The sequence below is a fragment of the Nyctereutes procyonoides genome, unplaced genomic scaffold, assembly GCF_905146905.1.
Source record: "Nyctereutes procyonoides isolate TBG_1078 unplaced genomic scaffold, NYPRO_anot_genome, whole genome shotgun sequence".
In the NCBI taxonomy this organism is placed as follows: domain Eukaryota; kingdom Metazoa; phylum Chordata; class Mammalia; order Carnivora; family Canidae; genus Nyctereutes; species Nyctereutes procyonoides.
The window spans coordinates 43,021,682-43,047,983 of record NW_026575125.1 but is presented as its reverse complement, the minus strand read 5'-3'; the positions used below and the strand labels follow the sequence as shown (position 1 = coordinate 43,047,983).

Below are 26,302 nucleotides of genomic sequence, written 5' to 3'. Positions count from 1 at the left end.
CAAAACAAAACAGAAACAGACTCATAGATACAGAAAACAATCTGGTGGTTTCCAGAGGAGGTTGGTTGAAATAGAGGAAGAGAATTAAAAGGTACAAACTTTCACTTATAAAATAAATAAGACATGGAAATGCAATGTACAGCATAGGGAATATAGTTAATAGTATCGTAACAACTTCATATGGTAACAGATGGTAGCTAGATTTAATATGGTGATCGCTTTGCAATCTATATAAATGTTAAATCACTATGTTGTACACCCAAAATGAATATAATATCTTATGTTTACTACATTTCAATAAAAATGATCCAATGATATAATGTCAACAAGAAATGTACTTCAAATATAAGTAGATTGAAAATTAAAAATGGAAAATGATGTATCATACATTATTTTTTTAAAGAAAAAAGCAAGTGTAGCTCTATTAATATCAGAGAAAGTAAACTTCAGAGCAAAGTAAATTGCCAGGGACAGAGAAGAATATTACATAATGATAAAATGGTCAATCCACAATGAAGACACAGTAACCCTATAGACGCTACTGATATCCAAAGGATAACGAGGGAATACTATGAGCTCTACACACATAAATATGACAACTTAATTGGAATGGACAAATTCCCTGGAAATCACAAACTACCACATACCACAATGCACCCAATATGAAATACATCGTTTGAATAGCTCCATAGTTTTAAAGAAATTCAATTTGTAATTTTAAAATTCTCAAAAAAGAAGTCACCTGGTCAAGATTACTTCACTGGAGAACTAAACTAAGTGTATAAGGAATAATTAACACCAATTCTTCACCATTTCTTCCAGAAAACAGAAGAGGAAGGAATACTTCCCAACTCATATGAAAACACTTCTACTGTGATACCAAAACCATATAAAGACTACAAAAAAAGAAAACCACATATCTGGGATCCCTGGGTGGCGCAGCGGTTTGGCGCCTGCCTTTGGCCCAGGGCGCGATCCTGGAGACCCGGGATCGAATCCCACGTCGGGCTCCCGGTGCATGGAGCCTGCTTCTCCCTCTGCCTGTGTCTCTGCCTCTCTCTCTGTGTGTGTGTGTGACTATCATAAAGAAAAAAAAAAGAAAACCACATATCAATCTTCCCTCATGAAAAGAGATGCAAAATCTTCAGCAAGATATTAGCAAATACAATTTAGCAATATATAAAAATATTATATACCATGACCAAATGATCTGGATTTATTCTAGGGATTCAAGGCTGGTTCAAAAAATCAATCCACACAATCTACCATATTAACAGGCTAAAGATTCCACAAAAATAATTAGAGCTAATAAATGAGCTCACGGCTGTAGGATACAAAACTCAATTGTATTTCTATAGATTTGCAAGGAACAATGTGAAAATAAAATTAAGAAAACAATTCTACTTACAATGGCATCAAAACAAATAAAACATATAGAAATAAATTTAACAAAAGAAGTACAAGACTTGTACATTGAAACCCACAAAATATCTTTAAGAAAAACTAAAGACCTAAATAAATGTAAAGACATCCCATATTCTTCTATTGAAATCCTTAATATTAAGATGGCATCCCCCTCAAATTGATCTACAAAATCAACGAAATCCCTTTCAAAGTCTGTGTAAAAAAGAGTTAACATAGCAGACCTGAGAATGTTATCATCTGAAAATCCTGTAGGCAAGGTTAGCCCCTTGGCTAGAATCTGGGAACTTGGATTTAGGGAGGGTTCCCCACCACCCTAACGGATAAAGGTAGCTCACTGTACCTTAGTTGTGCAAACAATACATCTAATGGTGTACACCAGATTTCCTCCTGGGACTTTGGAGTTTGGGTATGAACTAGGCAGAGGGTGCCTGCACGACCAGCCTCCAGTAAAAATTCTTTGCACCAAGCATCTAACAAGAATCCCTCGAAAACATCATTTCACACATGTGGTCACAACTCTAAACCGGGAAAAGTTATGCCAAGTGAAAGAAGTCAGTCACAAAAGACCACCTACCAAATGATTCCATGTATACGAAATGTCCAAAATAGGCAGATCTATGGAGACAAAGCAAGTTAGTGATTGCCTAAGGCTGGGTAAGCATAGGGTTCAGGGAGCTGGAGTGTGATAAAGAGTATGAGGTTTCTTTTTCGGTGATTAAAATGTTCTGAAACTGATTATGGTGATAGTTCCTCAACTCTGTGAATATACTAAGAATCATTGAGTTATACACTTTAGGTGAAGAATTATGTGGTATTTGAATTATATTTCAATAAAGCTGTTTTTAAAATAACTAGTTAATGAGATATATTGGTTCTTTCAAAAAAATCTGCTTAAGAGTAGCAAGAAAAGATTTGGTGGAACCAGCGAGGAAGTTACTGCAAAAAGCCAGGCATTTTGGACCTAGGTGATTGAACATTTTTGGCTATGGCCAAACACTTCTTGTATATGATTCTGGGCATGGCAATTTCTTGAACAACCACTAACATAGATTAACCTAGTGCTATCCTTTGCAGGGTAAATGAAAATCAGTAAAACACAATCATTCTCCTCAAGCATTTGGAAAGCCAAGCTCATAACGAAATAGAAAAGGCACTTGTTTTCCTTGAACCTATAAACAACTTTTTTAAAGGAAATGTATCAATAACTATAACACACACACACAAAAAGTGCGGTTTTGTGGGTGGGGAGCGACTCTATGAGGGAGGAATCACCAATTCCCCTTTTCATTTGAGGACCACCTTGGCAAAAACGGGCTTCGGTGACGGAGGATCTCGTGCCCTGAGCGAAACACGTTTTCCGAGCAGCTGCGACCTCCTAGTGGCCACATGAACTCATTACCCCCATTCACCCTCTAGATTTGAGAGCAACAGGCACACGTCTCTGCCTGACACCCCCCACGGGGCAAGGACATGACCACGCTGAGGACTAGGCCAGGGCAGCCCGGGTGGCTCAGCGGTTTAGCGCCGCCTTCAGCTCAAGGTGTGATTCTGGGGAGCCGGGATCGAGTCCTGCGTCAGGCCCCCTGCATGGAGCCTGCTTCTCCCTCTGCCTAGGTCTCTGTGTCCCTCGTGAGTAAATAAATAAAATCCTAAAAAAAAAAAAAAGACTAGACCAGTCTTCATTTGATTTTAACATCCTCTAACCGATGGCGGGGGGGGGGGGGGAGGAGGAATGCCCATCAATGCTATGAGGGAACTCGGCTACACAGGCTTCCAGATCCCCTTCCTCTCCTCCAAGAGTCTTGGTTTAAAACGTGCGATTCACTGACAAAGATACCAGCAGAGGAAAAGATTAAAAACTCTGTCGCCAGTTAATACTATATTTAAGTACTTTTCGTCAGACGTTCCAGACGTTTGTTGGTTTCAAAGGAAAACAACAACAACAACAAAAACAAAATCCGACTCATAGCCTACTTTCCTCAGCTACCTCTCCACAGCTCTGACAAGAAAATTCGTTTATAGACTTACATCCGTAAGGCAAAAGGCCCTGTGAGTGCCTAGGAAATGAAGTCGTACCTCGCGCGAGCCCTAGCCAGCTTGAAACAAACGCCTCGCTTTGTCAAACGGACTCTCCCCAAGTAGCGGGAAACAAACAAAACGAGGCACAAAGCAAAACACGGAGAGGGGGCCGGAGAAGTGACTGACCGCCTCAGAGCGACCGGCTGCAGAAAATGCCGCCTCAGCAAATGGGTCCCGGAGCCAGCCGGTCCGACCCCACCGTTCTCACCAGCAGGGGGAGGTAGCGGATCGACGCTTTGCTCGGTCACACTCGAAACCACCAGATGGGGCCAAAAGATCAGAGTACCCCTACCCCCACCCCTTAGTTTTCTTTTTCTCGAGGGAAATTTCTCTTCTGCCTCTTGGGAGCCCAGAAGAAAGAAAAGGGGTGCCACTCCCCGCGCGCGCACCCCACCTCCAAAATAATGGAAGTGGGGAGAGCCTCATCTAGCCGGCTCTCCCAACCTCTCCGCCAAAGGGCCGCGCATTGACAAAATCGGGTTTACAATAGTATCCGTTTCTTAAGGCCGTATGACAATCAAATGAGATGATGCAGGTAAAACAGTACTGAACAGATTTTCAGTGTGGCAATTGCGTCTCTCAGAAGTAGACTGCCCACTGAAATATTATTACAGATCCCAGGACTCCGCGGCTTCTGAACTGTTGGCTGCCTGAAATTCCAAAGACGTTATTTGCTCCCTGATCCCAGCCCTGTGCCCAGTATCGCGGGCGGATTCGATGAGAGACGCAGGAACTGCCCGTCAGGCTTTCAACGCAGGTGATCCAGGGATAGGAAAAGTTAATTAACTCTACAAGACCGGATCTAGTAAATGTCAGATGAATTATACAGACAAGAAGCAAATGTTCTAGGAAATCACAGGAGGGAAATTTCCCAATTATAAGAGGGAGGAGCCTGACCAGAAACGGCCACTGCCACGCCAAGCCCACCTTTCACAAATAGCTATTAAGTCATTTTCTACAACAAGGCAATAGAACAGATCTTAGCTGCCTAATTAAGCCTCTTCCAAACCGGAAACCCCAACATTATCTAAGAGATCCCTTTTCTTTAACAGCTTCCCTCTAGAATAAAAAACGAGAATATTAATAGCATTTTAAAGTCCTTTATTTTCTCCCTCCACTGCTTCAATCACTCATAGAAAAGGCCAGACAGATATGCACAATACAAACATAACATAAATACTTAACAGAAGTAATTGTGCAGCATCATTGCAATGATTTTTCACTTCAGTATGGTTGCCTGAAGCTGCTCTAAATGACATTGTGTATTTTCATGTCTGGAAAATAATTCGGGGGACAGGGAGAAGTGAAGTTCCCATTTGTGTTGTGCCACAATAAATAATGTCTGTTAATCACTGGTATCACCATGCATTTTCCAAATGGTAGTGGTGTCATCTCATAAACTAAATTAGGCTGCCTAATCTGAGACTAGAAGATATTTGGTGAGACTAACAGACAGACATTGATTTCATGAAGGCTGATAGTTCAACTCATTTAAATTTCAATTTGCTATTATTCATAACAATTACATTACAAACACAGGTCCCATTTTTATTATCTTAAACAGCCCTTTCAAACCAAATGTAAACTGAAAGCATAGTTTAAAGTGTTGATTTGTACAATTACTCACAAGTTTGTATGGAAGAGATGTTCGAGTAGAATAAACAAAATTAGAAAACGGTTGCTAATGGTTCAGAAAAAAAGAAAAGACAATAAAGCTTCTATGTTTAACATCTCTATGTTTGGCCCTTAAAGGCTAATCTAAGTGCATAGAACTTCACACATATTCACACACTAACATAGCATACTCCTTCTTTTGACTCTTTGAACATCCTTCTCCCTCACCCACCTGTTCCCACCTCTAGTCAGTATAAGCTGGTCTGAAAATCAGCAGCCCCCAAGAAAGATGAGGCAGAAGATACACTGTAACCTCTGACTGAGACTCCTCACATTTTTGTTGTTGGTTTCCCAGCCAAATGCTGCTCTTGTTTGCTCCTGGTTAGCCTCCAGGATGACAGGATTGGGGTGCCATGGGACAGGGCTCTAATCATCTGTAATAGTTCTCTTTTTGTCATTCAGGGGATTTGGTAAGATATTTTCCAGGCCCAGATCATAGTTGTTTCCTTCTGGGCTGGGAGACATAGAGACTTTTTGTTTTTTAATCTTAGGGATATACATTCTCCTGCTTGGAGAATAAATACATGTTTTCTTCCTTTGCTTTTTATTCTACAGACATGAGCCAGACACAGGGGCTCCAGCTTTTTCTATAATCATCAAAAGTTCTCGACAAAAAGGTGATGTAGGAAAAGCAAGTCTTGTACTGCAGATTTTAGCTCATCACCACCGACAAAGCCTCCCTCTTTGACCAAAATGTATTTTTTAAAGATTTCGTTTATTTATTCAGAAGAGACATAGAGAGAGAGGCAGAGACATAGGCAGAGGGAGAAGCAGGCTAGGGAGCCTGATGTGGGACTTGATCCTGGGACCCCAGCCAGGATCATGCCCTGAGCCAAAAGCAGATGCTCAACCGCTGATCCACCCAGGCGTCCTGACCAAAATGTACTTTTTTAAAAAATAAGTTGTATATATTTAAGGTATACAACATTATGATTTGATATAGTCAGGCTCCTCTGAGACTTCTCAACTAGGCCTTAACCTTGGCTTATAACAACTGCAACTTTGGGCACAAACGATATCATCCATTCCTGGGGTGCCTGAGTGGCTCAGTTGGTTAAGCGTCAGCCTTTGGCTCAGGTCATGATCCCAGAGTCCTGGGTCCTGGGTTCTGAGTCCTGGGATTGAGCCCCATGTCAGACTCCCTCCTCAGCAGGGAGTCTGGTCTGCTCTCTCTCCCTTTGTCTCTTCCCTTGCTTCTGCTCTCTCTCTTTCTCTCAGAAAAAATAAATAAAATCTTTTAAAAATATATCATCCATTCCCTACATTAAGAGACTTGAACAAACACTAACAGTTTCTGTCAACTCAAGGCCACGTCCCTAGGATGATGACCCCAACCTCCTTTAAAGGCCTGCCTAAGAAAGTTCAACCCTGACAGAAGAATTTACTGTTTGTGTCAGCCAAAACCTGATTATAGGCCCCTGACCTCCCTTTTCTTAGAACATTTACTTTAGAAAACCTGTCATTGTAAATCCTTTCTCTGTTCCTTTGAGAGCTATCTTCTACAACCCAGAAATGTTTTTCTCAAGGACCTGGGAGCCATCCCTTTGAAATGTAATCATCAAGAAAGAAGGACCCTTGTTTCCTAATCTCTATGAAAGGGTAGGACCCTAACTTTGATACCAGTTAGCACACGCCGTTGCCCTAATCGCACTGATCACACCTCCCCCACCAACACACACACACACACACACACACACACACACACACACACACACACTTCCCCTGAGCATTTTTTCCTTTAGCACACCCCAGCATTTAAAATGCCTTCTGCTTCTTGTTTCAGTGGATCTGAGCTTTGTTCCTTTGAAGACTCTCTTCCTTACTGCAGTAGCCTGAATAAAATCTGTCTTGCCACTTTCAGCAAATGTATAGCTCTATTTCTCTTTGATGCCATGAACTAACAAGATCAAAACTGTAGAGTGGGGATAAGATATGCAGTCTCAGGGGTAACAAGGAAAGGAAGAAATTGAAGTAGACCAAGAATACAAAACTCTATTATTTGGGATATCATCCCAGCTTATTTTTAATTCAGAAACATTTATTCACACACATGAGGTTAAAGTGGAAACATGTGGGAAAAGGGCAAGAAGAAGATAAGACAAGTCTTGGGCACAATGTGAGCCATTTGATGATGGGCTAATGTTTCCAAACTGGGGCTAAACTAAAGGCATCTCAAAGTCTAACAGAAATCCTCTAAAGAATATGGTAGCCTGCAACCCAGCACTGGCCATATAATGAAAAAGAATAAGCCGGGCTCGGGTCCTTTCATAGCTTAAAAAAGTCTGTGCAAGCTGACCATATCCCAGGTAGACTGGCCTTTTTTTTCTGGGATAATTATGTCTCATGATGAAAGTTAGAGCTTGCTGGAGCACTTAGACATCCAGAATCCTAAGAATGGAGCCCCCAACTATATGTTGTCACTGTTCTCTATAGAAACAGCGATGTCATGAAGTAGAAATTCTGGTGTCAGCTGGCAGGGAAGGCTTTAGGAGAGTATGGAGGGTTGAGGAAAGAAGTAACATCTTGGGTCAGACTGGAGGGGTCATCACAGCATCCCAATTAACAAAAAAGAAATCATTCCAAGCTTCTACAGAATAGCCTACTCTGCTACTACAAAGGTAAGGGCATCTTCTGACTTCTTTTTGACTAGCTAAGGGGGTGTCTTGATAGTGAGGTGAAACCACAAACTATTAAGGCAGCCTCCAACTTTCTATTTTTACTCTCAGGATAACCAGACAGGACTTAGCCATTTTTTCTGTTTCTACATAAATCCAAAGATCTCTTGCCACATAACTCTGAATCTCTAGTGGGAAACCCAAAGAGAAATAAGACAAGATGTGAAAGTTAATACTGTCTTATTCATAAAGGCTAGTGGTGATTCTGTATGTGAAAAATACAGACCCCCATCAAACTGGTAACTAATATGATTAGATTGTTCTGGAAACAAGAAGAGGAAAGAGAAAGGAAGTCTGAAGGGATTATAAATTGGACAAAATGTGAAATAAATATGTGTGCCCTCCTAGAAAAAGGTTGTTGTACAGTAGACAGCCTGAGTGCTTTTGATGTGAAGGGCAACTGAGTTTGCCAGACTGCTACGCCTTTGCTGAGGTTGCTAGTTTCAGGCATTGTGACCCAACAAACCATGTTGTCATACCCCAGGGTCAGAGGCAGCAGGGAAAAGCCTGGCCCATCAGTCTCGTCCAACTGCTGACGGGGGTGGCAGCCAGCTGCAGGTGCCCAAGAACTTGGCACTGCCCAGTTCCATCTAAAGGGGCACATCTCCCTTCTGGGTGGCACAATTTCAGCCAAAAGCCTAAAATAGCTTCATTATCAAGGTAATGAGTCCACAATTTTTTTTCATTCTTTAGGATTTGGACTGAGGCTGTATCCAAATCATATGAAGTACCTCTATGACTCCCCTTCTTTTTTTCTACGCTAGTCATCTCTTAGCTTTGTTTGTTTGTTTGTTTTTAAGAAACTCCCTCTTCTGAGCGGGTGTGGGAAGGCCTTTCCTAAAACCTTTTCAGGGATGGGTTTCAGGGAAGTGAGGACCCAAAAAGATCTGTGTCAGGGGAATGACAAAGAATAGAAATGTAATATTATCATGTGAAAAGATAACCAGAGGATTGATGTTATAAAAATGTTGAGAGAGAGGGAGAGAGAGAGAGGGAAGGAGGGAAGGAGGAGGGAGGAGGGCAGGGGAGAGGGTGGAAGGGAGGAGAAAGGGGGAAGGGGAAAAAGAGGGAGAGAGAGAATGAGGAGGAAAGGAGAGAGAGGGGATGGGGAAAGGAAGAAGGGAGACAGAGAAGGAACTAGAGGTTAAAAGGGGTGTCCATTTTGAAGGAAGTTGGGGGAAAGGAATTCAACAGCCCTCTAATAACTTAGCAAAAAAACTTCTCTTGTTAAATTTTAAAAAGAAATCAAATTCAAGCTCCAAAACAATTCTACTGAGCTCTTAACTGTATCTTCCTGAACATAGATCTGAGGTCTTAGATAGCAAAAATTAGCCAGTGGCTCTGCCATTTCCCTTAGACTTTTAGTTCCGGGCCAGGGTTGGAGGTGGCAAGGGGGCTAAAGGTAGTTGGCAGAGGTTCTTTTTTGTTTCAAAATTAAAATTAAACTTGGGCTATAGGATCAGGGTCTGGTCTTCCCTCAGACATTTGTCTCTTGGTTATATTTATAGCTATTAGACTTTTCTCAACATTCAGAAACTTATTCTATATGTTGGAATCTTATATGTTTTGATAAAAAGGATTCTTATCCTTTGAATAAGTGGATGCTTATTCACTGTACTGGTATTGACCCTAATCTTTTCCAATGGCCCTGTGTAATAAGTATTAGGGCTATTTACCTAATTTTACTTTCTTTAATGTAATGAGAAAGACTCTGATTGAACTGGAGTTAGCTAAAATTCAGTTAAAGAGGATGAGGTGAGCTTTATTCTTTGAGGTACTCAAGAGTGAGTAAACAAGAGCAGACACAGATGAGATTTAGTGGAGTTGGGTAGAAGTAAATCATTAAATTTTATCCTCACAGTCTCTAGATCTTTAAGTTTGCTTCCCAGCCTGCCATTTTTCTGACTGGCTTTCTCACAAGTTAATACAATACTCCCATGATTCCAAATACTTGGTGTGAGGAGTATAAATGAAAGGAGACTAAGGACTGTGCTAAAAGATAATGATTTGATTATCAAACTCAAACATTTCATAGTGTCCTTCCTTCTTTGCTCACCCCACCAGTTCCTAACCTAAACCTGATTGAGACAAGAGATGGGTTTCAGGAAGCCCTTCAGAGATTCTTATCCAAACTCAGCTAGTTTCTAAAAACCATATATATATATATTCGGATTTCTTTTCTTTCTGTTTACAGATGTCTGATGATATTGACTGGTTACACAGCCGCAGGGGCGTGTGCAAGGTAGATCTCTACAGCCCAACAGGACAGCAAGATCAGGACCGGAAAGTGGTAAGATAAAAAATTACCAAGGAGTAGAAAAGATTGGTGTATAAGTATAAATATCCTGGAACCCAGGATAGACTAATGGAGAGTGATACTGTGATGTCTCTAAGCAACCAAGCTCAATGAGGTCTGTGGGGGATCAGTGTGCTTTATACATCACAGAAGGACGAATTAAGGGAGAGGTGAACCATATGTGATATAAAGGACCTGGGGAGGGAGGACTAAGGGGGAACCTGGCGGGAGGGAGGAGTGGTGGTTGCCTAGTTACCAGCCCCTATTACCTAACACTTCTGAAGTCACAATGTCACCTAGCTACCAGTAAGTTACACTAAAGTGGGACTCCCTCAAGAGGGCAAAATGCTTCATGCTCTGTTTCCCAAACTTTGAGTGATTTGCATAGTACTTCACATTTTTATCATGTTCAAGTGCCACTCATACTATTATTTACTTAATATGTGTTTTTGCAATGTTTTTAAAAATGAATTTAAATTCAAATACATTTAAAAATTGCCATCACTCTAAGCATTAGTGTCCACAATACCACAGGTTTGATGTTTTAGGGTGTATTTTCCAAATAAACAACAACAAATGTACCTATTAAATACAAACATCTATTTATGTACCACCTAAAATATCCTATATCATCAATAGTAAAAATACCACATTTGGGGAACACTATAGCAGAAAGTGCTCTAAACTGGGAGCCAAGAGAATCAACTTCTAATGAAAGTTCCACCTTTGAGTTTGTGTCAGTTGGGCAAGCCACCTTTCTTCTCAGTTTTCTTAATAAATGTGGATATGATATTTTGGGCCTCTCTCTAACAGATAGGCATTCTCATTTAGGAGATATAGTAATGCTAAGTTTCTATGTGCCTAATAATAATCATATTAGCATTTTATTGAGTACTTACTATGTACAGGCACTCTGCTAAATGCTTTACATGCAGTATATCAATCAATCCTCTACTTTATAGAACCCTATAAGGTAGGTATTGTCATCTCCCAGAAAGAGATTAAGGTGTTTAGAGTTTTTCTAAATTTACTCTTCTAATTTGATGCAGATATGCTTTGTTGATGTGTCCACCCTGAATGTGGAAGATAAAGATTCCAAGGTGAGTATTCTCTGTTTCCCTCATCTGGAATCAGTGTGAAACTGCCGAGAGGGTTATCAGTAACAGCATGAGGAAAGGGAAAGCTTGTGGCAGAGAGTGGAAAGGTGGAGGAGCCTCAAATGGAAAGCCATTGATTTTGTAAGGCCAGGATCCCTAGTTCAGAATTTACGGTCACTCTTGATACCAAATCTCATTTTAGAAGCCACTTAAGTTGTTGGTATGGCTGAAAGAATTAAAGCAGCATGGAAAATAGTATATCAGAGAAGTGAGATTTAAAAAAAACCTGTCTAAAAGTTTGATGATTAATGAAATATAGTTCCTGAGACTGACAGCTTTGTCAATATCTTCAGTGGGATTAGAGCAAGGAGAGTAGTAATTTGTAGTGGAAACTTTATCATTCTTCAAAGACTAGCTGGTATTACAGTCCTACTGCTCCTTCAGAAAGAAGAGGGATAATCAGAGACATAACAGTCATTTGAAGTCATTTTGAAGTGGTAGCCTAGGAAAGTCTTAAAAAGCAACTGTACATAAAAATCTTACCCCTTAATTCCATAGGATGCTGCTGGTTCCAGTTCAGAAGGTGACTTAAACTTGGGAAATCTGGAAGAAAAAGAGATTATTGTGATCAAGGATACTGAGAAGCAAGACCAGTCTAAGGTATGGTTAGCTTCTGAGCTCACCCTTTCTAATTCTCAGAGCCCAATATGGAGTCTGAGCCCAATATTGAGTCTGACTCTGGTTCAGAGATAGTAAGATAACTACTGTCATACAGGCCCATAAATTTTATTACTACGACATTCTAAAGAACATAGTCCTAAGTTTAGAGGCACGGTAAGTTCAATGCTCTTCTTATCATAATGAAGATATGGGCTTATAAGCAAGATCCTTTGCAATGTACTTCGTTGGCTTATAATAGGCTTGTGTGCCCTACATTGCTCAGAAACCAAGAAGAATGAATAAGGATATGGAGCAGAATGAATCCACAATGACCAAGTACTATAGTTGCCTGGTTCCTACCCCATTGTCTAAGAGGTTACCTAGGCTATTGGGTACCATAAAGTTAGAACCAATTAGACTTGCATGCCACTGTTCCACACAGTCCTTTTGTTTTTGTGTAAGTATTCTAGATTATATCTGTTAGGCTCATCGTTTGGGGTAGGCATTAAAGCACATGAGAAGTCACCCTCGCAGTCCTACATGCCTGGAGTGGCTGGTATTGGAGCAGGATATTTTGTTTTGGTGCAAAAGAGCCAAATATTTCTTTTTTCTATCTTCTTGGACTCATGCTATAATGAGAAATGTAATTTCTGGCCCCGGACACATTTGGAATGATGAGAGTGGCCCCTAAGGAAGGAAATGCCAGTTACAAAATATTCTCTAAATAGTTTTGGGTTCAGTTGGGGGTGGCCAACTCCATTTTGGAGTCTCAGGAAAGGAATAAATTATAACTAGTATTTATTTTTAAGAGTAGTCCATATTTCCTGCACACAAGGCAGATCTCCTTGATTGTATCAAGCCTATTTGCAAAAAGTTGACCTTATTGTTGACCTTATGTTTCCAGGAATTCTGTGAAAAGACCAGAGATGAAGCAATGGAAGGGGGAAAGAGGGGATTGGCACTAAGTGCCAAGTAGAAGATGTGTACAGTACAGATACACATATCCAGACTTGGGCATACACAGTCATAGGCATATAAATCTACACAAAGTGACACACACATTGATATATACATTTATACATATTAACAAAAAATAATTTATACAAGTAAAAGCATACTCCTGTCTGGCTACACATGACATTGACAAATATACACAAGCACTAATATAACAAACTTATGTATATTGACCTATTCTTAAACAATGACTTACACACATACACAAAGATACACAGTTATACAATCAGATACCTTGACATGCTCATGTATGACACACATAAACATCCATGTATATATCCATGCACACCATGCATAAATGTATACTCACACACCCATAACATTTGATCAAAACACAGTGACCATACAGACTCAGCTATAAGCATACACACTTATAAATATACTTCATGTTGATACACACACATAGAAATTTAAACAAAATGATAGTCACTTATTTTTGTATGCATTGATACATACATTGACACAAATGCAAGAACATCCCCACTCATGTACTCACACACAAACTCAAATGCCACGGTGTGTGTGATACTGACACACATTCTCAAGCACAGACATAGCATATAAACATAACAAATGATAGCCAATTGATAGACTACACAGTCATTATACATTCACTTATTTACATGTACTCATATTTTAACATACACATTTATTAATATTTCATACATTGATTATACATTAATGTGTTAATGAGCATATATGTTAATATGTGAATGTATGCTCTAATATACACAAATGCATTTATAGCTGCATGATACATGCTACTGGATTTATATCATAAATATATGCCCATCATTTCAAATCAACAATTGCTTATTTACATATTCTCAGACACACCGATATACACACTCTTATGTTTATATTCCCACACACATACAAAATATACACACTAACATGTACATGTTGGCTTATACAGTAGGCAGTGGGTATTGATGTCAACATATTATTTATTACACGTGCTTACACATACACATGTGCACTGACATACACATATATGCAAACATACACATAGGCATTTTCACATTGCACAATACAGACTGACACATTCTCACATTACTGAGATGTTCACACTTATGAATTGCTATATTGATGTGCATATGCACACAATGATATAAGGATACATTTTTGACATACATTTTGAGATAACACATACACAGATGAAATCAACAAATATATTGATATATAAATAGTTAAGTGTACAAATGTATATACTCAGCTTTTGCTGCTGCCACTTGTGTTTAAATGTGTATTAATGATTGCAATTGTATATTATGTTCCATGCAAATTCTAAAGGCCTAGTCCCTGATCCGTGCAGTTTAGAAGATCTATCTTCTAAATAAAATTAGGTATAAAATCTTTTAAAAAAAATAAAATAAGTAAATAAAATAAAAGAAAGAAGTACCCTACCCAAACTCTTATGGATAGGTGTTCTTCTTTTTTTAGACGGAGGGATCCGTGTGCCTTTTCAAACAAGCTCCCTCTGATCCCATAAGTGTCCTTAATTGGCTTCTCAATGACCTCCAGAAGTATGCCTTGGGTTTCCAACATGCACTGAGCCCCTCAACCTCTAGCTGTAAACATAAAGTAGGAGACACAGATGGCGAATATCACAAAATACCCTCCGGGAACTGCTACAGCGTCTATGCTGATCAACTGAACATGGATTATATGGCCAACGGACCTCAAAGTCTACGTCTCGAAATAACAGCAGCCAAAAACACCAACAATAATCAGAGTCCTTCTACTCCTCCAGCAAAATCTCCTAGCAGTCAGAGGGCAGTTATTTCCCCTGATGGCGAATGTTCTATGGATGACCTTTCTTTCTATGTCAACCGACTATCTTCTCTGGTAATCCAGATGGCCCGTAAGGAAATCAAGGAGAAGTTGGAAGGCGGAAGCAAATGCCTTCATCATTCAATCTACCCATCCCCTGGGGACAAAGGGAAAAACAGCCCTCGCAGTGCTGTGAGCAAGATTGCTTCTGAAATGGCCCATGATGCTGTGGAATTGACCTCTGCAGAAATGCGAGGCACTGGGGAGGAGTGTAAGGAAGGTGGCCGGAAAACCTTCCTGTATAGTGAACTATCCAACAAGAACAAGAGTGGAGACAAACAGATGTGCCAAAGAGATAGCAAAGAATTTGCAGATTGTATCAGCAAAGGGCTCATGGTTTATGCAAATCAGGTGGCATCTGACATGATGGTCTCTGTTATGAAGACCTTGAAAATACATAGCTCTGGGAAGCCAATTCCAGCCTGTGTGGTCCTGAAGAGGGTGTTGTTAAAGCACACCAAAGAAATTGTGTCTGATTTGATTGATTCCTGCATGAGGAACCTGCATAATATCACTGGGGTCCTGATGACTGACTCAGACTTTGTCTCAGCTGTCAAGAGGAATCTGTTCAACCACGGAAAACAAAATGCTGCAGATATCATGGAGGCTATGCTGAAGCGTCTGGTCAGTGCTCTTCTTGGTGAGAAGAAGGAGACTAAATCTCAGAGTCTGTCATATGCATCCTTGAAAGCGGGGTCCCATGACCCTAAATGCAAGAACCAAAGTCTTGAATTCTCAGCCGTGAAAGCTGAGATGAAGGGGAAGGACAAAGGCAAAATGAAACCAGAGCAGTGCAAGTCATTGACCAGTGCTGAAAAAGTCGGTGAACACATCCTCAAGGAGAGTCTGACCATGTGGAACCAAAAGCAAGGAAACCAAGGCAAGATGCCTGGCAAAGTATGTGCCAATAAAGAGGAAAAAAGAGAAAAGATCAGCCCTTCCACAGACTCACTGGCAAAGGACTTGATTGTGTCTGCCCTTATGCTGATCCAGTACCATCTGACCCAGCAGGCCAAAGGCAAAGATGCATTTGAAGAAGATTGTCCTGGCTCTACCACGGGCTATATGACTCAGAGTGCCCAATATGAAAAGTGTGGAAGTGGCCAAAGTGCCAAGGCACTCTCAATGAAACAGCTAGAATCTCATGGAGCTCCTGGACCCTCCACCTCTCTAAAGGACAATCAACAGCTGGACTCCCAGAAGCTGGATATGTCAAACATCGTTCTAATGCTGATTCAGAAACTGCTTAGTGAGAGCCCCTTCAACTGTGATGACCTATGTGAAAGCGAGAACAAGCGTTCTGAGCCCAGGACAAACAAAGCAGCTTCCATGTCCAAGAAGTCTGACAGAGGGGAAGAACAATGCCAGGACAATCAAGAACTTGACTTTATCAGTGGGATGAAGCAAGTGAACCGCCAATTTATAGATCAACTGGTAGAATCTGTGATGAAGTTGTGCCTTATCATGGCTAAGTATAGTAATAATGGGGCAGCCCTCGCTGAGTTGGAGGAACAAGCAGCCTTGGCAAACAACCCCAATTACCAGGTTGGTGGCTCCAGGTGTAGTCAAGATGGTGCGATGTCACAGAACCATCAGGACTCTCCTGGACCTGAAGTCATAGTTAATAATCAGTGCTCAACAAGTAGCTTGCAGAAGCAGCTTCAGGCTGTCCTGCAGTGGATTGCAGCCTCCCAATTTAACGTTCCCATGCTCTACTTCATGGGAGATGATGATGGACAACTGGAGAAGGTAAGCAATGCAACAAGCACAAGAAGAAAAGAGGGTTGGAATGGGCAGGGAGAGGGAGGCAGCATGGTACTTAGAGCTCAGGAGCAGTCCAATTTTTTCCCAATCCTATTCCTTACTATGCACTTCACAAACTGCTTTCACTTCACACAAAGACAAAAGGGGTGAACCGTGAACTAAATGGGGATCTGGATACCTCAAGGCCTGTGCATTTCCACCAAGACAAGGAGAGAGGTTAGCTCATTTTAACAAGACCCTTTCAACAAACTATTTGGTAACACATCTCAGGGAGCAATTTTTAAGTCTTACATTTTGAGTTTGAAGGGGTTGGAGAGAGAAAAAAAGAAAAAGGGAACTTCTCCCCAAACTCAGGGGTCCTGCAAGTGCCCCAAGAGTACTTGCCTTCTTAAATTTTTTGCCCGAGGCACCACACCTACACTTGTTTCACCCTAATCAGTTTTGTAAAGGCCAGCATTCATAAACATAAAAGTTCTCTCTTCTCTCTCTCTCTCTCTCTCTCTCTCTCTCTCTCTCTCTCACACACACACACACACACACACACACCACAGCTGTGTTTTCTACATTACATGGAGTTAAATAAGATCCTGAACCAAATTATTTTCAGTCCAGGACCAGGAGATTGTCCCTACTTCCAATCTCATACTTTTTTCATAGTGAAGTTGGGAAATGGCAACCCCTAACCTTGACCTAGCAATCATCACAAACTAACTGAAGGACCTAGCACCTGTAAGATGTATTTGGTGAACACACATGATCCCAGAGTTTGTTTTCTAAAGTTCAAAGAGAAAGTCCTGTGGCATTTTTATCTGTCATTGAAGTGGGGGAGGAAAAGGGAAAGCCCTGTCAGGAGCCTCCAGTCCTGGATCTGTGTCAGGCTTTACTCTAATCCTAGAAGCATGGGTGGGAAGATGAGTTCAGGGGTGACAGGGGTGGAGTGCTTCATTTGATCCATCCAGGTCCCTTCTCCAAAATTATTATGTGACTCAAAATACCTCTGCTCTCTCCACAGCTTCCTGAAGTTTCAGCTAAGGCGGCAGAGAAGGGGTACAGTGTAGGGGATCTTCTTCAAGAGGTCATGAAGTTTGCCAAGGAACGACAACTGGATGAAGCCGTGGGAAACATGGCTAGGAAACAACTGCTAGACTGGTTGCTCACTAACCTGTGAACTAACAACTCCTTTGACTCCTCTCCATTTACCCCCCTAGCAGCATTCCATCCCAGCCTGAACACCCCACCCATCAGGCCAGTGAACTGCACATCACCCAATTGTATTTCCCAATACATCTGAGCAGTTTGTGCAAATACGGGGTGTCCAAAAGCTGGGCAAGAACATGAATAAAAAAAATTAAAAAAGTGTAATTGTTTTTTTTGATCAGATAGACCCAAGGCAAGGGAGGAGAATGGGTCTAATTCCAAGGACTGGTGATAGTGTTGGACTTGTGTCCAGATTTCACCCTGGGTTCTTTTCTGAGCACCCAAGACAGGGATATGACATATGTCCCAAGTCCCTAGGTAATTTGGTTTGTCCAAATAATCTCAGCTTACAATCTATTTAGAGTTTTGCCACCTGTAGCCTCTCCATTTCTCTCAGAATTGCTCACCTAACTTGATATTTCCCCTCCTAATCCCAAGGATGCAGCCTCCTTGGTGTCTACTGAGAACTTGAAGATAGGCTATCTTACATGAAATCTAACTGAAAAAAGTAAGTATATTACCCATGGACATTGCTCATGCACACCCTCACTGTTCACTGCACATGGATAAATACTATCCAGATCTACAATTGGATCTGATCCTCTTAGGTGTGAATAAAGCATTCTTAGAAGTCATTTACTTCAACTGATGAGATGTCTTTGTCTTCCATGAGTCTGAGGGAAAATTCTAAGAATAAAGTTATAGGATGGTAAATTCATAGCCACCCTATGTGAATCCCAATGTCTCTTTTGAGACTAGCACTAAATCCTCAGATTTGTTGCATGCTTCTCAGAAGCATGTTTCAATCATAATGCTAGAATTAATTGCAAATAAGATCAAGAGAGTGGTTTCAGCTGTGTGGTCCTCTGTTGGCTAGTTTGCTGTGGCATATGCTGGTGCCTTTGAGGTGTCATGGCTTAGTAGAAAAGCGTAGGATGTGAGATCCTTCTGGATTCAAAAGTCAAAACTTTTGCCTTTTACTAGTCACATGGCTTTACAGAGACCCAGCCTGTTTCCTTACCTGTAAAGTATGGCCAAAAATTACCTTCACTACAGCTTCAAGTAGAGCAGTGGATGGGAGGATGCTTTACACAGGGGAATCTTGTTATAAATGTAACTATATGAAGGAAGCTATACCCTGCAAAGCCCATCCTAGCACAGTCTCAAGGGCTTTTGATGTGCTTCCAAAGTGAAAGCAAGAAGCTCTGAGTACGGGACCCAGTGAGGTACTTTTTGGGGGGACATAAGCAGCACAGAGGCAAACATTGCCCACTTCTCCACAATGCCTGGACCAGTCAGAAGTAAAGGCAGGCCTCTTCAAAGCTGGACTTTTAAAACTACCCAATGCTGATGCATGCTAATCAAACCTTTTGCAGTTGCACCGGCCCCATGAAAAGCTTTGAAGTTGAGCTACCACAGATCCTTCCCTTTCTCCTTGAAGAAAATCCCTAATAAACAAATCCTGGGACCAGGGATGGATTTCTGATGACTCAATCCTCCCTGAACACAGCTGGTCCCATAGTAGTTTACTTCCTTGATTAACTTGGCTCTTGACTTGCTCCTGATTTTTATTATGAGATGGCCTTGGGGATTCCTTGGAACGTGGAAATAGAGCAAAGGAAGTTACATGTTCTGCTAAATGAGGGAAGTTGGGGCGAAATAGTCTCTAAGGGCCCTTCCAGTTCTGACATTTGAGGATTCTAAGAAAGCCTTTCTCTTCCATAGTTTCTCAAAGAAACTTGTGTGGATGAGGTAAGATTAGGGTGAGAAAACTTGATTTTTGCCAGAGCTGACAGACTCCAGCAGAGAAAGAAATCTTTGGTCCACAAAGGGCTCTGACAAGGGTCTGGAGGAACTCAACAGTCATTTGGGGTTTATTCCTGGAGGGCGAGGCCCTGGCCTTTCACCTCTCTAAATGGAGAAGTGATCCCAGGCACCCTATTGGCAATGTGGCCATGCTCAATGGCAGCAGTTGAAAATAGACAAGGACTTTGGCTGAGGGGAGAGCCTCACATGTGGTAGGGAAGGGACAATAGGAGCAAAAAGAGGGGGAATATATGAGTATCTCCTCGCAGATGACGAATTGGCTTGAAATATCTGACAGTCTTGGTGTCTCTGAACATAAGGCCTCCATTTCAAAAGAAAGTTGTGAGCAAAACTCATCTGGGAGGTCACCACAGGGCCCGGACTAAGCTGAAGTTAGGTGAGAGAGCCACTTGCCTCAGTGACAAAATTTAAGGCGGAACTGAAAACTCAGTAATCAGAATAAAAGTTTTAATGCACTATCTTAAAAAAAATTGAAACTAAGCCTGCCCAAATCCATGCTGAACAAAATATCAAAAATGGTAATACAGAAGATCAGTAACAGTACTGTGCCAGAACCATAATGGAGCATGAGATCAAAGGGAAAATTGGCAAGACTGATTTTATAGGAGTAACACTTTTTGGGAGATTTCCAGGGCGATATTTAGAGAATGTATCGCCCCAAAAACCTGTAACAGTACCAAAAAAGCAATAATTAAGTAAATCCCTGCCTTAAAAACTTAGGAAGAGAACAAGTAACAAGTCAAGTTTGGGAAAGGGTAAATAAAATTTGGATCAAGGGGAACAAAACAAAGAAAAAGTTTCACTTAAGCCTTTAAAAGTTCATTTTTTTAAAATCAGAGGGGGAGAGAAACCATAAGAGACTCTTAACTCTAGGAAACAGGGTCGCTGGAGAGGATGTGGGTGAGGGGTTAGGGTAACTAGGTGATGGGCATTAAGGAGGGCACTTGATGGAATGAGCACTGGGCACGATACGCAATTGAGGAATCACTGAACTCTACCTCTGAAAGTAATAATACACCATATATTAATTAAATTTTAAGTTTTAAAAAAACTTTAAAAATTCAAGGATGAGGAGTGGGGTGTTGCAGGGTTTTCTTTCTTGCTTAACCTGAGACTACATTGTTGCAAACAAAAGCTCATATTAGGTTAATTCTGATTAAAGACAGTAACCACATGAGATTTGCCCCGCTTAGATTCTACATTAATACAGTTCTATAATGAAGGAAGAAACATAAGTAAAAACTAGGAACACAGGAGAGGCAGAAATAAAAAATGCCACTTTTGCATAATATCTATTTATTCATCCACAAAAAGCAAATCCTCAAATACAAGAGGTACTGAATGAGTTTTGCAAAGGTATAAGATAGAAGATACTTGTGAGCTGTAAGAACTTGCCATCAACTATAACAATTCCAGCTGCTTTCTCCCCAGTGACTCAGATACCTGTAAAAAGTCCAGCAATTTCCTTTCACTAAACTCTTAGTGGTGTCAGAACATGAACAAAAATTTAAAACAATCTGTCAAATTTCTATATCCTAGAGCCACCCAGCCAAAAAAAGGAGAGTCTAATTACCCTAGTGACAATAATAGTAAACACTTGGGTATTAAGGAAGGCAAAAAAAATGACATTTGCAGACCACTTACTGAGTGCCAGATAGTTATAGTGCTTTAAGTCTTTCAAAAAACTCGGAGAGATGGTTTGTTATTAGGTGTTTTTACAGATGAGAATTTAGGGGTTCAGGCTAAAAGGCCTCTTTCTAGGTCATATGATCAGCAAGCAGAGGAGTTAGTATTCAAATCCAGGTTTGCCTCCCAACAAGTGCTTATATGTTCTTTCCGTTCTATTACACTGTCATCCTCATAATTCAGAGTCCATGTATATTTAAAAAAACAAACTAGAAAACATGAATGAAAGAAACCAAAGGAAAACAGAAAAATAGGAAAAGAGACTATGATCCTGACTAGTAAAACCAAATAAAATGGCACTCTTTATTTGACATTATAGTTCTCCTATAATGCCATTTTAAATCTTTATGGGATACTCTCAAAGTATCTCCCCTGAGATGTTTATTCATTGCAGAGGGAAAAATCATAAATTCACAACAGATGAGCCCATCAATCACACCTTAAGTAGGTGATCAGGTTTAACATCATCAGTAAAAATGTATTGATACCATGTACCTCCTGATGAGATGTCCTGAGAAGAATGCATCACCTCTGAGCATTATTTTTTTAATAATAAATTTATTTTTATTGGTGTTCAATTTACCAACATACAGAATAACACCCAGTGCTCATCCCGTCAAGTGCCCCCTCAGTGCCCGTCACCCATTCACCCCCACCCCCCGCCCTCCTCCCGTTCCACCACCACTAGTTCGTTTCCCAGAGTTAGGAGTCTTTATGTTCTGTCTCCCTTTCTGATATTTCCCACACATTTCTTCTCCCTTCCCTTATATTCCCTTTCACTATTATTTATAGTCCCCAAATGAATGAAAACATACAATGTCCTTCTCCGATTGACTTACTTCACTCAGCATAATACCCTCCAGTTCCATCCACGTTGAAGCAAATGGTGGGTATTTGTAGTTTCTAATGGCTGAGGAACATTCCATTGTATACATAAACCACATCTTCTTTATCCATACATCTGTCGATGGACACTGAGGCTCCTTCCACAGTTTGGCTACTGTGGACATTGCTACTATAAATATCAGGGTGCAGGTGTCCCGGCGTTTCATTGCATCTGAATCTTTGGGGTAAATCCCCCACAGTGCAATTGCTGGGTCGTAGGGCAGGTCTATTTTTAACTCTTTGAGGAACCTCCACACAGTTTTCCAGAGTGGCTGCACCAGTTCACATTCCCACCGACAGTGTAAGAGGGTTCCCGTTTCTCCGCATCCTCTCCAACATTTGTGGTTTCCTGCCTTGTTAATTTTCCCCATTCTCACTGGTGTGAGGTGGTATCTCATTGTGGTTTTTGATTTGTATTTCGCTGACGGCAAGTGATGCAGAGAATTTTCTCATGTGCATGTTGGCCATGTCTATGTCTTCCTCTGTGAGATTTCTCTTCATGTCCTTTGCCCATTTCATGATTGGATTGTTTGTTTCTTTGCTGTTGAGTTTAAGAAGTTCTTTATAGATCTTGGAAACTAGCCCTTTATGTGATAGGTCATTTGCAAATATCCCCTCCCATTCTGTAGGTTGTCTTTTAGTTTTGTTGACTGTATCCTTTGCTGTGCAAAAGCTTTTTATCTTCATGAAGTCCCAATAGTTCATTTTTGCTTTTGTTTCTTTTGCCTTCGTGGATGTATCTTGCAAGAAGTTACTGTGGCCGAGTTCAAAAAGGGTGTTGCCTGTGTTCTCCTCTAGGATTTTGATGGAATCTTGTCTCACATTTAGATCTTTCAACCATATTGAGTTTATCTTTGTGTATGGAGGAAGAGAGTGGTCTAGTTTCATTCTTCTGCATGTGGATGTTCAATTTTCCCAGCACCATTTATTGAAGAGACTGTCTTTCTTCCAGTGGATAGTCTTTCCTCCTTTATCGAATGTTAGTTGACCATAAAGTTCGGGGTCCATTTCTGGGTTCTCTATTCTGTTCCATTGATCTATGTGTCTGTTTTTGTGCCAGTACCACAATGTCTTGATGACCACAGCTTTGTAGTACAACCTGAAAGCTGGCATTGTGATGCCCCCAGCTATGGTTTTCTTTTTTAAAATTCCCTTGGCTATTCGGGGTCTTTTCTGATTCCACACAAATCTTAAAATAATTTGTTCTAAGTCTCTGAAGAAAGTCCATGGTATTTTTATAGGGATTGCATTAAACGTGTAAGTTGCTCTGGGTAACATTGACATTTTCACAATATTAATTCTGCCAATCCATGAGCATGGAATATTTTTCCATCTCTTTGTGTCTTCCTCAATTTCTTTCAGAAGTGTTCTATAGCTTTTAGAGTATAGATCCTTTACCTCTTTGGTTAGGTTTATTCCTAGGTATCTTATACTTTTGGGTGCAATTGTAAATGGGATTGACTCCTTAATTTCTCTTTCTTCAGACTCATTGTTAGTGTATAGAAATACCATTGATTTCTGGGCATGGATTTTGTATCCTGGCACGCTACCAAATTGCTGTATGAGTTCTAGCAATCTTGGGGTGGAGGCTTTTGGGTTTTCTATGTAGAGTATCATGTCATCGGCGAAGAGGGAGAGTTTGACTTCTTCTTTGCCAATGTGAATGCCTTTAATGTCTTTTTGTTGTCTGATTGCTGAGGCTAGGACTTCCAGTACTATGTTGAATAGCAGTGGTGAGAGTGGACATTCCTGTCTTGTTCCTGATCTTAGGGAAAGGCTCCCAGTGCTTCCCCATTGAGAATGATATTTGCTGTGGGCTTTTCGTAGATGTCGAGGAAAGTTCCCTCTATCCCTACACTCTGAAGAGTTTTGATCTGGAATGGATGCTGTATTTTGTCAAATGCTTTCTCTGCATCTAATGAGAGGATCATATGGTTCTTGGTTTTTCTCTTGCTGATATGATGAATCACATTGACTTTTTTATGAGTATTGAACCAGCCTTGTGTCCCTGGGATAAATCCTACTTGGTAATGGTGAATAATTTTCTTAATGTATTGTTGGATCCGATTGGCTAGTATCTTGTTGAGAATTTTTGCATCCATGTTCATCAGGGATATTGGTCTGTAATTCTCCTTTTTGGTGGGGTCTTTGTCTGGTTTTGGAATTAAGGTGATGCTGGCCTCATGGAACGAATTTGGAAGTACTCCATCTCTTTCTATCTTTCCAAACAGCTTTAGTAGAATAGGTATGGTTTCCTCTTTAAACGTTTGATAGAATTCCCCTGGGAAGCCATCTGGCCCTGGACTTTTGTGTCTTGGGAGGTTTTTGATGACCGCTTCAATTTCCTCCCTTTCCTGGTTATTGGCCTGTTCAGGTTTTCTATTTCTTCCTGTTCCAGTTTTGGTAGTTTGTGGCTTTCCAGGAATGCGTCCATTTCTTCTAGATTGCCTAATTTATTGGCGTAGAGCTGTTCATATGTTTTTAAAATCGTTTGTATTTCCTTGGTGTTGGTAGTGATCTCTCCTTTCTCATTCATGATTTGATTAATTTAAGTCTTCTCTCTCTTCTTTTTAATAAGGCTGGCTAATGGTTTATCTATCTTATTAATTATTTCAATGAACCAACTCCTAGTTTTGTTGATCTGTTCCACAGTTCTTCTGGTCTTGATTTCATTGAGTTCTGCTCGAATCTTAATTAACTCTCTTCTTCTGCTGGGTGTAGGATCTATTTGCTGTTTTTTCTCTAGCTCCTTTATGTGTAAGGTTAGCTTTTGTATTTGAGTTCTTTCCAGTTTTTTTTTAATTTTTATTTATTTATGATAGGCACACAGTGAGAGAGAGAGAGAGAGGCAGAGACACAGGCAGAGGGAGAAGCAGGCTCCATACACCGGGAGCCCGACGTGGGATTCGATCCCGGGTCTCCAGGATCGCGCCCTGGGCCAAAGGCAGGCGCCAAACCACTGCGCCACCCAGGGATCCCTCTTTCTAGTTTTTGAATGCATGCTTGTATTGCGATGTATTTCCCCCTTAGGACTGCTTTTGCTGCATCCCAAAGATTTTGAACGGTTGTATCTTCATTCTCATTAGTTTCCATGAATCTTTTTAATTCTTCCTTAATTTCCTGGTTGACCCTTTCATCTTTTAGCAGGATGGTCCTTAACCTCCACGTGTTTGAGGTCCTTCCAAACTTCTTGTTGTGATTTAGTTCTAATTTCAAGGCATTATGGTCTGAGAATATGCAGGGGACGATCCCAATCTTTTGGTATCAGTTCAGACCCGATTTGTGACCCAGGATGTGGTCTATTCTGGAGAAAGTTCCATGTGTACTTGAGAAGAATGTGTATTCAGTTGAGTTTGGATGTAAAGTTCTGTAGATATCTGTGAAATCCATCTGGTCCAGTGTATCATTTAAAGCTCGTTTCTTTGGAGATGTTGTGCTTAGAAGACCTATCGAGTATAGAAAGCGCCAGATTGAAGTCACCAAGTATAAGTGTATTATTATCTAAGTATTTCTTCACTTTTTTATTAATTGGTTTATATATTTTGCAGCTCCCACATTCGGGACATATATATTGAGGATTGTTATGTCCTCTTGTTGGATAGATCCTTTAAGTATGATATAGTGTACCTCTTCATCACTCACTTCAGTCTTCGGGGTAAATGTTAGTTTATCTGATATAAGGATGGCTACCCCTGCTTTCTTTTGAGGACCATTTGAATGGTAAATGTTTCTCCAACCTGTTATTTTCAGGTTGTAGGTGTCCTTCTGTCTAAAATGAGTCTCTTGTAGACAGCAAATAGATGGGTCCTGCTTTTTTATCCAGTCTGAAACCCTGCGCCTTTTGATGGGGTCATTAAGCCCGTTCACGTTCAGAGTTACTATTGAAAGATATGAGTTTAGTGTCACCATGATATCTATTTAGTCCTTGTTTTTGTGGATTGTTCCACTGAACTTCTTCTTAAAGGGGAATTTTAAGAGTCCCCCTTAAAATTTCTTGCAGAGCTGGTTTGGAGGTCACATATTCTTTCAGTTCCTGCCTGTCTTGGAAGCTCTTTATCTCTCCTTCCATTTTGAATGAGAGCCTTGCTGGATAAAGTATTCTTGGTTGCATGTTCTTCTCATTTAGGACCCTGAATATATCCTGCCAGCCCTTTCTGGCCTGCCAGGTCTCTGTGGAGAGGTCTGCTGTT

General features: G+C 40.7%; 1 protein-coding gene across 1 annotated transcript; it reads left to right on the top strand.

Annotated features, from left to right (window-relative positions):
- The first annotated feature begins 10,047 nt into the window (after window positions 1–10,047).
- Window positions 10,048–17,685, top strand: AKAP4 (A-kinase anchoring protein 4). Its single transcript, XM_055337498.1, has 5 exons — window positions 10,048–10,143; window positions 11,199–11,249; window positions 11,805–11,906; window positions 14,364–16,502; window positions 17,530–17,685. Exons 1-5 carry the CDS (start codon window positions 10,048–10,050, stop codon window positions 17,683–17,685), a joined length of 2,544 nt encoding a protein of 847 aa, XP_055193473.1.
- Window positions 17,686–26,302: the final 8,617 nt, after the last annotated feature.